The following is a 12,685-nucleotide window of genomic DNA, read 5'->3' on the forward strand; positions in this document are numbered from 1 at the left end:
CATCGAAAGTGGAGGAGGATTTAACTTCCTCCTCCGCACTTTAATCGGCTGCCCTTTGAGTTGAGTCCCCCCGGCATTCCCCTGTTATGGTCCCAATGGGATGCAGGACAGGAAACAATATCCAGTGCTGTTGCAATCCTCAAATGGTGGGCGGCCCCGGTGAACAGAATAAGGCTCAGCCGCGGAGGCTGGCTAGAAACAACAGGGAGTGGGACAAGACCTCACCGCAGCATCACCCGACACCGAGTCCCAGAGCCTGCCTGCACTCCTCCAATGTCCGCTCCCAGCTGTCACTCTCATCAGCAAGAAGACAGGCTGACCAAGAGCCCAGGGGACAAGAACAGGAGGGAGGTAGGTGCATTACAGACACACCTACCCACAGACATGGGGGCACAACAGGGACTGCAGGCAGGGCTAGGGGGTCCCACCCCTCTCTCTCTCACCCACCCCCTCTCTCTCACCCACCCCTCTCTCTCTCACCCACCCCTCTCTCTCACCCACCCCCCTCTCTCACCCACCCCCCTCTCTCTCACCCACCCCTCTCTCTCACCGAACCACCCCTCTCTCACCCACCTCCCTCTTCCCCCCCCCCCTTTCTCTCCCCCCTTCTCTCACGCCACTCTCCCACTCCTCCCCTCTCTTGCATGCAGGCAGGGGGAACCAATGACTGACTAACAGGTGACAGCTAGTGAGAGTTATGCCGCATACACACGTAGCGGACTATCCAACGGACTTAGTCTGGCGGACTTCCCGCCAGACTGTCCGTCTGACTTTCCGAACGGGCTACTTGCCTACACACGGCACTTTTTCAGCGGACTAATACGGCGTACTAAGTCCGCCGTACTATCCGCCCTACTTTTGAAATGAACGGACTCGCCCACACACGCGGAGGAAAGTCCACTCATTTCGAGCACGTCTCCAGGTAGGCGGGCCCGCGAAGGAGATGTCGCTGGCCCCGCCACCTGGTATGGACTTAAAGGGGAACCCCAACGCCGAAAAAAATCCCCAGGTCCACATCAGACCCTTGTCCGAGCACGCTAACCGAAGAGGGGGACAAGACCCCCGAAGTCGGAAGAAGAGGGCGGCGGCGAGGAAGAAAGCCTGGCTCCTCCGCTAGTAAAAGAGCTACAAGAAGATAGCGGAGGAGTCCGGCGAGAAGACCCCTGAAGACGGAAGACCCCCGGAGCTGTGCAATAAACTATTTTATCTTGTGTGTTGTGTTTTTTTTTGTACTTTATTTTACTGGTGAATGGGTAGGGGTACATTGTACCCCATACTCATTCACATAGGGTGGGGGGCCGGTATCCGGGGGCCCCCTTATTAAAGGGGGCTCCCGGATTCCGATAAGCCCCTCGCCCGCAGACCCCGACAACCAACGGCCAGGGTTGTCGGGAAGAGGCCCTTGTCCTCATCAACATGGGGACAAGGTGCTTTGGGGTGGGGGGGCCGCGCGGCCCCCCCTTTCCCAAGGCACCCCACATGTTGAGGGCACGCGGCCTGGTACGGCTCAGGAGGGGGGCCGCTCGCTCGCTCGTCCCCCCTTTCCTGGCCGGCCGGGTAGCGTGCTCGGACAAGGGTCTGATGTGGACCTGGGGGGGACCCCCACGCCGATTTTTTTCGGCGTTGGGGTTCCCCTTTAAGTCCATACCAGGTGGCGGGGCCAGCGACGTCTCCTTCGCGGGCCCCGCCTACCTGGAGACCTGTTGAAATGAGCGCACTTTTCTCCGGGAGCGAAAAGCCCGCTCATTTCAAAAGTATGGCGGACTGGCATACACACGACCGGATTGTCCGCCAAAATGCGAGTCCGGCAGGAAGATTGGAGTGCAAAACTACTTTCTAAGTCCGCCGTACTTTCGGGTCAAAAAAGTATGCCGGAGGCTACACACGGGGGGGATTGTCCGGCGGACTTGAGTTTGTCGGACTTTTCCACCAGCTTGTTTGATCGTGTGTACGCGGCATAAGTGATCCCCCAAGCTCTGCCTCTGAACCCATCCCCCAGCACTGCTACTTATCTACCCCCACCACTGCAACTGATCCCATCCTCCTAATGAAGGACTACGGGTCTCTGCATGAACCTATGAGATCTAAGGGGGATACACCCTTATGCCCTGTACACACGTAGCCGTCTATCCGACGGACTTAGTCTGGCGGACTTCCCGCCAGACTGTCCGTCTGACTTTCCGAACGGGCTACTTGCCCACACACGGCACTTTTTCAGCGGACTAATACGGCGAACTAAGTCCGCCGTACTATCCGCCCTACTTTTGAAATGAACGGACTCGCCCACACACGCGGCGGCGGTGACAGAAGACCGGGCCACCGCCTGTAAAAGAGCTATAAGAAGGCACGGTGGCCCGGAAGAAGAACCGAAGAGGGGGCCAAGACCCCCCAAGTCGGAAGAAGAGGCCGCGGCGAGGAAGAAAGTCGGGCTCCTCCGCTAGTAAAAGAGCTACAAGAAGATAGCGGAGGAGTCCGGCGAGAAGACCCCCGAAGACGGAAGACCCCCGGAGCTGTGCAATAAACTATTTTATCTTGTGTGTTGTGGTTTTTTTTGTACTTTTTTTCACAGGTGAATGGGTAGGGGTACATTGTACCCCATACTCATTCACATAGGGTGGGGGGCCGGTATCCGGGGGCCCCCTTATTAAAGGGGGCTCCCAGATTCCGATTAGCCCCTCGCCCGCAGACCCCGACAACCAACGGCCAGGGTTATCGGGAAGAGGCCCTTGTCCTCATCAACATGGGGACAAGGTGCTTTGGGGTGGGGGGCCGCGCGCCCCCCCTTCCCCAAGGCACCCCCCATGTTGAGGGCACACGGCCTGGTATGGCTCAGGAGGGGGGGGCGCTCGCTCGTCCCCCCCTTTTTCTGGCCGGCCGGGTAGCGTGCTCAGACAAGAGTGCTTTGGGGTGGGGGGCCGCGCGCCCCCCCTTCCCCAAGGCACCCCCATGTTGAGGGCACGCGGCCTGGTATGTCTCAGGAGGGGGGCCGCTCGCTCGTCCCCCCTTTCCTGGCCGGCCGGGTAGCGTGCTCGGACAAGGGTCTGTTGTGGACCTGGGGGGACCCCCACGCCAGTTTTTTTCGGCGTTGGGGTTCCCCTTTAGGTCCATACCAGGTGGCGGGGCCAGCGACGTCTCCTTCGCGGGCCACGCCTACCTGGAGCCGCGCTCGAAATGAGCGGACTTTTTCAAAGTCCGTTCATTTCAAAAGTACGGCGGACTGGCACACACACGGCCAGATTGTCCGCCGAAATGCGAGTCCGGCGGGAAGATTGGACTTTCTAAGTCCGCCGTACTTTCGGGTCAAAAAAGTATGCCGGAGGCTACACACGGGGGGATTGTCCGGCGGACTTGAGTTTGCCGGACTTTTCCACCCGATTGTTTGATCGTGTGTACGCGGCATTAGATCTCACGGGTTCATGCTGGGACTTGTAGTCCTTCCATTTTGGAGGGAGTTACATTCTTAGAGCTGAGGAGTTCATGTTGGAACATGTAGTCCTCAATTTTTAGGGGATGTGACACCCCCAAAAGTGAAAGACTGCAAATCTCAGCATTAACCCCTCAGAGCTGAGGATGTGACATACCCCCCCCCCCCCCCAATGGAGGGGTGGGAATCAGGTAGGTCAGTGTCATGGTCAGTGTAGAGATCAGGGTGGTCAGTATAGTGGACAGGTAGGGTAGTGTAATGGTCAGTATAGGAATCGGGTAGGTCAGTGCAGGAATCAGGTAGGTCAGTATGGTGGTCAGTATAGAAATAAGGTAGGTTAGTGTAGTGGTCAGTATAGGAATCAGGTAGGTCAGTGTAGTGGTCATTGTAGGAATCAGGTAGGTCAGTGTAGTGGTCATGGAAGGAATCAGGTAGGTCAGTGTGAGGGTCATTGGAGTGCATTCTATAAAAAAATGTTTTAATAATAATAATAATAATAATAATATATTATATATGTATATATATATATATATATATATATATATATATATATATAATATATTGAGAGAGCTGGGGAGGGGCATTAGTAAGGGGGGGGGGAGTTGGTGAGAAAGCTGGGGGGAATTGGTAAAAGAGGATGGGAGAGTTGGTGATGGAGCTGGGGGATATTACTAAGAGAGGAGGGGGCATTGGTGAGAGAGCTGGGGGAGCATTGGGGAGAGAACTGGGGGGCGCTGGTTTATGTTTAACTACCCTGTAAGCCCCTCCCACCATTAGGGCGGCTACACCCACATTTGGCCGTTACGCGCATCGCAACTTACTTACTCCCTCATTCTGAAGTTCAAAAGTTGTGAGGTATGTATATGAGCCGCAAATGTTCTAAAAAGTTCGACAAGATTTGGGGGCCTGGGTGAAAGTGAGGCCAAGCACCAATTAGGGCTTTCTCGATATGGGAACCGAGAAGCAGAACTCAGATGCAAAGTCTTCCTCTGAATAGGATGTCTATGACTCAGGCTCCTCCCCTCCTATCCCAACTATCTTTTTCCTCCTCCCCCTCTTTACACCCCTTCTACCCCTCCCGAACTAGCTCCTGCTGACATTCTAACTTAGTCCTCTTCTGCATATTCTCCCCCGAGTGCCTTAGAATCTCAGGTTTACTGTTATTGTATGATTCCTCGTCAAAGCCTTATATTTTCATATATTGTTGTTACTCTCTATCTGCATATTAATGTACTGTGTACCTTGCTATTCTTCTTCTAATTGTGTTGGATTTTTTTTTTGCGGCTTGTTCATAATACCAGCAAGTAAAGGCTCGTCCTCTGAAAAGTGATCCATGCTCAGATTGCTTTTTAGAGGCATTTGACAGGCAGTGAAGAGGCAATATGTTGCCTCCTCACCTTCTGTTTTAACCCTCTAAATGCATCATCACTATGCTACAACTGTGTGCAGCACACAGTTGCAGGGTGGTTACACGACAGCCCCTTTCACCTGGGGTATGCTTCCAGCTGCAGCCACAGCTGTTTCCTTTGCAGCTACGGGGGGGCAGGTTGGGGATGCTAAAAACACAGCTAAACCTCACATGTGAACTAGCTCTTGGTTCATATCTGTACAGCTGCATGCTGCGTATAAGGCAGCACATAGATTTCTGTCGGCTGCCCCACAGAATACTTTCCATTATCCCTTTTTTTTTCTGCACCACGCTTGCCAATGTGTCCAGGTACCATTTAGGAATAATGACACCCCTGCGTGTCTGGTAAAAGGCAGTGCGTTTATCTGCATGTCAGGAACGCGTGCAATTTTGCGCACGTTCCGTGATGTGCAGTAATGTGAACCAAGGACTGGGGTTTCTTGAGACTGAAAATACTTTTCAAGGTCACCCTGACTGCAAAAGGGTTGAAAAACACTAGTCTAGCAGACCAGTTACTGAAAACTGCAGGTAGTGGTATCTACGCTGTGGATACCAGTGTGTGCGTGTTGTTTCAGGTTGTTTCCTGTGTCAAGATTGGGGAGCTTTTGGCTTTCGTGATAGTTTTTAAGTGTGCTGGTCTATTTCTGAGGACGCATTGACAGAGATATCCTGCATATTGGCCAGCCTTCCTGTGTTCCTGTATCCTGATCTGTAACATATTGTAAAAAAATCCTATCTGCAAAAATAAAAATAAAAAATATATATATTTTTGTAATATTTCTCTGACAGGCAGCAAGGCACTTTGCTGTCTTCAAAAGCTATGACCTACATGACTTTCCATGCTCTAAGGCAGTGATGGTGAACCTTGGCACCCCAGATGTTTTGGAACTACATTTCCCATGATGCTTAACTACACTGCAGAGTGCATGATCATCATGGGAAATGTAGTTCCAAAACATCTGGGGTGCCAAGGTTCGCCACAGGGGCGTACCTAGAGCGTTTGGCACCCGGGGCGGATCCTACACCTGTCACCCCCCCCCCCCCCAACTTTTAAATGAAAAAACACCCACAACTTTTTTTCATTTTCTCGAGAATATTTATTGCACAAATTTGTAAACGTTCCATCAACTTAAAAAAAAAAAACATTGTAAAATAACTTATTAACTTACTTAAACTTATTTCAATTATTTATAACATTTACTGAACAGATAATACTGCTTATTTTAAGCAAACAGATCCAAACTCCAAAGTGACCGCTCAGTCTATATTGAAAGGAGTCATTCACATCCTCTGCCTTCGAGCCTTCAGTTCTGCAAATTCATCAATGACTGCATCAAAGTTAATCGTCTTTGCATATTCGTGTTCGATTGAAAGTATGGCCAGATTTGTCAGCCTTGTCTCACTCATGGTAGAGCGGAAGTAGTTTTTTATTAACTTTAATTTTGAAAAACTTCTTTCACATGAAGCAATGCTCACACAGAGAGTCAAAAAGAATCTAAAACACAGAGACAAGTTAGGCAAAGAGTCACAAAAATCCCATTTAATAATGAACTGCAGGAATTGCAAAACCGTCCATTTCTTTGCCTCTTCAATACTGATCTTGGCAGCTTCCAAATGCCTCCGAAGGCGTTCAATCTCCACATAGATGTCTTCATTCGAGAATTCATCAAAAACCTCAGTCAATTTTGAAGTATAATTCTGTAGATCTTTTTCGGTTGCAACAACCAGAGTGTTTGGCTGAATAACAGCAAACATTGAGAGGATATTTTCAATTGCCTTAGTGCGAATTTCCAACTCCTGGTAAAACCGATCAAGGCACTCAAACATAGCCCTTTTAATTTCCTCTGGCAATGTGAGGCCAGCATCCTTTGCCTTCTCTCCTGGCATTGTTTTCCGGAGCTTTACTCGCCCTCTTCTCTCCATTGAAATGCCCATTTCCTCACACATGGTAGTTGCATAATGAATTGCCTTTTCCACAATTTCATTTCGTTGACCTGCAAGAAATGCTTTTAGAGCTTGTAGCTTCACAATGCACTTTTCAAGAGTGAGTCCCACTGTTTGCAAATACTTCTGTGTGATATTAACTTCTCCCAGAACGTCACACCAGAAAGAAAGATAACACAAAAAAGTAAAATCGCATACAGCAGGCAGCAACATCTGAGCAGATCCTCTTGTGTCCACATTTTCTTTGGGATCACACAGCTTTTCAAGGGCTGAAGTAAGTTTTTCAAAATTTGCCCTCACTGGCTTCACAGCATCATAATGAGCGCTCCATCTTGTTTGGGAAAGTCTTTTCACTGTCACACCTACATTCTCCATCAGCAATTCCCAACGATGTGTAGAAACTGAAAAGAACAAATACACTTTCTCCAATGTTCCAAAAAAAGTAACACAGGAAGCAACACTTCCAAAAGAGTGCACCCCACAAAGGTTCAGAGAATGGTTTGCACATGGGATAAACAAAGCCTTGGGATTTATCTCTTTTATCTTTGCCTGAACACCACCATGAATCCCTGCCATAGTTGCAGCATTGTCATATCCTTGACCACGGCAAAGGCTTATGTCCAGTCCAGCTTCCTCCAGATGTTGCAGGATATTGTTTGTGAGCTCAGCAGCAGTCTTTCCAGCAATAGGAAAGAAGCCCAAGAATAATTCTTTTACTTCAACATTATCACCTTCAATATGAACATATCTGATCACTTCACACATCTGATCAATGTGTGACACATCAGGGGTACTGTCAAAAAGAATCCCAAAGTACTTTGCTTTCTTGATGTCAGCCACTATTTTCTTTTTCACTTGATTCCCCAGAAGACAAATAAATTCATTTTGAATTTTTGGCGAGAAATAAGAGGTCATTCTCTTCCCAGATTCGGTAGAACGTTTCAGCCTTATGAAATGTTCCTTTAAAACTGGATCATAATTTGAAAGCAAGTCTGCCAATTCCAGGAAGTTTCCTTTATTTACTGATGACATGATCTCTCTATGACCACGAAAAGGAAGATTCTGGTGAGCCAAAAACAAGGTTATATCCAAGAGGCGATGCAAAATATCCAGGGCCGCTGATAGAAATCACGGGGCCCCGTACAGCCTACCTGACGGGGCCCCCCTTCAGCTCCACCCTGGCCGCGCCCCTAGTCCCTCCTCCAGCCCCACCCCTGGCCCCACCCATTGCCCCTCCCCAGACCATACATAGTGAAATGTAATGTTAGTTCAACATCTTTAGGCCGGGTTCACACTGCTGCGGCTACGAGAACCGGATGTGATTCGCACCGCACTGCAGTGCAAATCACATGCGATCTCTGTGCGATGCGAGTTCAGCCATACAGATAGTATACAGATAGTATGGCTGAATTCGCATCGCATCCCGGCCCAAACTCGCACGGGACCCTTTTTTTGGTCCACAGCAGAATCGGATCGCATGGGGGTTCACACCATGCGATCCGATTCCTGTCTGAGTTTGCAGGGTCCTGTGCGAGTTTGGGGCCGGGTGCGATGCAAATTCAGCCATACTATCTGTATGGCTGAACTCGCATCGCACAGAGATCGCATGTGATTTGCACTGCAGCCGCTCCAGTGTGAACCCAGCCTAAAAAAAAATGGGTATTCTTTTGTGTTTACATGTGCTAGAATTCATTAAAGTGCAATTATTAAAATTATGTTTCAAAAGTACAAAATTGCTTACGATTTTTAAAATGTAATCATTAAGTATGACACAAAAGCAGGTCAGTCCAGTTTTGTGTCATCTTTTATGCCTCAAGATCAAGAATACACACCTCCAGGGCCGCTGTTAGAAATCATGGGGCCGCATAGAGCATACCTGACAGGGCCCCTTGGTCCCGCCCACAACCCCACCCCTGGCTCCGCCCTTGACCCCATACTGTCACAAAATCTGGGGGAAAGGTGGCAGGAGCTGAAACATGTAAGATGTTCCAAAAGGTGAACCTTTAAAGTGGTGTTACACCCCCAAAAAAATAAACATTAAAAGCCAGAAGCTACACATACTGCAGCTGCTGGCTTTTAATAAATGGACACTTACCTGTCCTGGAGTCCAACGATCTCGACACCCGCAGCGGATGTTTCCATCAGCTGTTGGGTGCTCCACCACCATTATGGGTAAGGGAACCCGGCAGTGTAGCCTTTCAGCTTCACGCCGGAAACCCTACTGCACATGCACGAGGCCCCGCTTCTCTCCCCGTTTGGCCCAGGGGCCAGAGGAGGAGGAGGGAGCCCCGCGGTGACATCACAGCTCTGTGGCAGGGAATCCTGAAAGTGGAAAAGGATAGCTGATACCCTATACCCCCCCCCCCATTTCCCCCTCAAAAGGTGCCAATTGTGGCACCGGAGGGGGGGAGGAAGAAGATGAGCAGAAGTTCCACTTTTGGGTGGAACTCCGCTTTAATAACCATTATTATTCTATTATTTTATTTTTTTACCTGAATGGACACAAGTCAATTCATATCTGGACTCCTGTAGACCTACATGGGGCTTTCAATCGGTCCACATCAGTGGCAGGCGATGCTCAAAATTTATGAGGGGGACGCAAACAAACTGAAAATCATATGAACATCATATGCAGCTACTGTACCCATCAATTGCCGCCACTGTGCCATCAATTTCCGCTACTGTGCCATCATACGCAGCTACTGTACCCATCAATTGCTGCCACTGTGCCATCAATTGCCGCCACTGTGCCATCAATTTCCGCTACTGTGCCATCATACGCAGCTACTGTACCCATCAATTGCTGCCACTGTGCCATCAATTGCCGCCACTGTGCCATCATACGTAGCTACTGTACCCATCAATTTCCGCCACTGTGCCATCAAACATAGCTACTGTGCCATCAATTGCCGCCACTGTGCCCATCAAACTTAGCTACTGTGCCATCAAACGCAGCCACTGTGCCCATCATACACAGCTACTGCACCCACTGGTCCACAGGAAAAACTGACAGGCGGACCTGATTGCAAGGCTTGGGTGAAAAATTCTTAAAGGGGAGTGATTTGGGGGTGGTACAAATGCATCTTGGCTGTGTGTTTTTACTGTCCCTTCCCCCATCACATGTGTAAAGTAGCATCTCACTATGTGCTTATGGTCACTATGATGATCAGGGCACAGCAGGTTCTCTATGGCTCTGTCAGTGTAACATGCTGTGTGTTGCTGACTTTCTTATGGCTGTGCTGAGTTATAGTCTGTAACACACAGCACAGCCATGAAAATCACAACCACACAGTCATGTTACACTGACAGAGCCATAGAGAACCTGCTGTGCTTTGATCATCATAATGACCATGAGCACACAATGGGGAGTCAGGGGACTAAGCCTCAGCCTGTGTGATGTGTGTCAGTGTGTGTGATGTGTGTCAGTGTGTGTGATGTGTGTAAGGGAATTGCTTGCCTGTGGGACCAGCATATGGATTACTCTCTCGTTCAGTCTCTCCATCAGGCTGCAGCAGCACGGCACTTATTGAGGGAAGGGAGCCGCATTACAATTGAATCCATCCGCCCAGGAAAGCATACAGTGAGCACAAGGTACACAGATGCAGAGCAGGGATTGTATGCCTCCACCCGAAAATGGAGAAAAAGTCCCTCTTCTTCTCTCACCTCCTGGGCCCCTCTATTAACCTGATGGGGCCCAGGAAGGTACAATATACCTTGCCAATCAAGTGGGAGCAGGTTAATAAAGTTATTTAGCAAATTCGTTTTTTTTAGCTAGAAATCTGCTCGGGCCCCCCCTGCTGGCTGGGCCCGGTACAACAGGGCTGCTTGTACTGCCCTATCAGCGGCCCTGAAAATATCCCTCCATTTCTTTTTCTCATTGTCCACTGTTGTTTGGTGGACATGATCAATACATTTTTGTAGCCTCAGTCCTGTTCTCAAGGTCTTCCATTTCTCCAAGCATGTAAGATGCTGTTCAGAAGCTTCATGATCAGATACCTTTGGATTCAGCTTCCACCACAACTGAAACCCGGTAACAAAACTGGATGTTACAGTTAGTTTTTCATCAAGCGCAAAAAGTCTGCAGCAAAAACAAAACAAACTTTGTTTTGATGGAGAGTACACCATCCAGGTTCTAAGAATTGTCTCACCATTTGGAAGAGCCTTATAGAACCATGCAGTGGTGAGCTGTCGACTTTTCCCTTTCGATTTCTCTCCTCGTCTTTCAACAGCACTGAAAGGCCCATCTCTATTTTGGAAAGGTTCACTTCCCCTCTTAATAAGATCCACTCTTAACTCATCTGGAACTGGCCAAGCAGCAACATCAGAATAAACTGATAGTTTATCAGTCTGCTCTGCTTCTTCATCAGAGTCTTGCTGGGGGAGGCTTCTTCTGGCATCTCCTTCCGCGACATCACTCTCACTGCTTGAAGATAAGTCGATCTTCTCCAATTCTTGCCTTTTTATATATAAATGCTCTTGAGAAGATACTTCTGGTATTTCTCGCTCGAATTCAAAAGTCTGAATGCCTTCAGCACTTTCTCCTACTGCAGTAGATGTTGAAGGTGTGACATATTTTAAAATGGATCCAGACATTGCCTCGGCTGACTGTTCTTTTGCCTTCTTCATCTTTCGTTGCTGAAACCCACTAGGTCGATTTCGCTTCATATTGGTGTTTTCTGAAAAATATACTTTGAACGTAAGCACAAATACATGTCTCTAAAAAGTCCAGTGCTTCTTCTTCCAAATCTCAACATGTGCAGTTGTGCACCAGCAAACTGTGCATGGTGGACTAGAAAATAACTCCTTCTCTTAATACAAAATCCCATGCACTTTTGGTGCTTATACTCAAATTGTGCACTCTCCAGACCTCCATAACCCTCTTAACTTAATAAGTGGGTCCACAGTAGCTTAAATTTACAATATCCTTCTAAGTGTATTTATACCAAAAAAATTACTTAGAACCCCCAAACATATATATATTTTAAGCAAATGACAGTCATTGCAATATTTTATGTCACTCAATATTTGCGCAGCGGTCTTTCAAACGCAAATTTTGTGTAAAAAATAAAATACACTTCAAGGAATAAAAAAATAAAAAAACGAAACAGTAAAGTTAGCCCAATTGTTTTGAATAATATGAAAGATAATGTTACGCCGAGTAAATGGATACCAAACATGTCACGCTTTAAAATTGCGTACACTCATGGAATGGCGACAAATGACGGTACTTAAAAATCTCCATAGGCAATGTTTTAAAATTTTTAAAGGGTTGTCTTTCCTTTAAACAAAGTTGGAAAAGTGGGTGGAACTCCACTTTAAGTTTGTATAGGATCAGAAACTTCCAGCACAGTAGAATGCTGTAGAGCAGGGGGGTCTCTAAACTTTCTAAGAAAAGGAAGGGTTCACTATCCTTCAGACTTTAGGGGCTGTGGCCAGTGGTGTTAGAAAATGCCCTGCATCAGTGGGAGTAAACAGTGCCTCAGGCTTGGTGGTCATTGGGAGTAAAAAAAAAATATGTAGCACCTATGGTTAGTAGGAAAATAAATAGTGCCCCATCAATTGTATTAGTGGGGAGAAAAGTGTCCCATCATTGGTGTCCGTGGAAAGAATAGTTCCTAACATTGGTGTTAGTGGGAGGAATAGTGTCCCATAACTGGTGTCAGTGGGAAGAATAGTGCCTCATAAGTAGTATAAGTGGGAAGAATAGTGCCTCATAAGTAGTATAAGTGGGAAGAATAGTGCCTCGTAGTTGGTGTGAGTGGAAGAAATGGCACCAAACGTTGTGTCAGTGGGAGGAATAGTGCATCATAATTGATGTCAGTGGGAGGAATAGCGCCCATCATTGGTATTAGTGGTAGGAATGCCCCATCGTTAATGTCAGTGGGAAGAAATGTGCCCCATTATTTATG

The 12,685-nt window shown here is 48.0% G+C and overlaps 1 protein-coding gene across 1 annotated transcript; it reads right to left on the reverse strand.

Annotated features, from left to right (window-relative positions):
- Positions 1–6,048: 6,048 nt before the first annotated feature.
- On the reverse strand, positions 6,049–11,441 carry LOC143986730 (zinc finger MYM-type protein 1-like). The gene is made up of 2 exons (XM_077485137.1): positions 10,624–11,441; positions 6,049–7,875 (listed from the first exon to the last, which is right to left on the reverse strand). Exons 1-2 carry the CDS (start codon positions 11,439–11,441, stop codon positions 6,114–6,116), a joined length of 2,580 nt encoding a protein of 859 aa, XP_077341263.1. The 3' UTR covers positions 6,049–6,113.
- Between the last annotated feature and the right edge of the window lie 1,244 nt (positions 11,442–12,685).

The sequence above is a fragment of the Lithobates pipiens genome, unplaced genomic scaffold (genome assembly GCF_037356315.1).
Source record: "Lithobates pipiens isolate NorthernLeopardFrog02 unplaced genomic scaffold, aLitPip1_a1.2 Scaffold_18, whole genome shotgun sequence".
NCBI classification, from domain to species: domain Eukaryota; kingdom Metazoa; phylum Chordata; class Amphibia; order Anura; family Ranidae; genus Lithobates; species Lithobates pipiens.

Coding starts and splice junctions, on each gene's coding strand:
- LOC143986730 (XM_077485137.1), bottom strand. CDS start 11,441: ATGAAGCGAAATCGACCTAGTGGGTTTCAGCAACGAAAGATGAAGAAG. Junction 7,876..10,623: donor AAATGGAGGGATATTTTCAG/GGCCGCTGATAG, acceptor GGATATTTTGCA/TCGCCTCTTGGATATAACCT.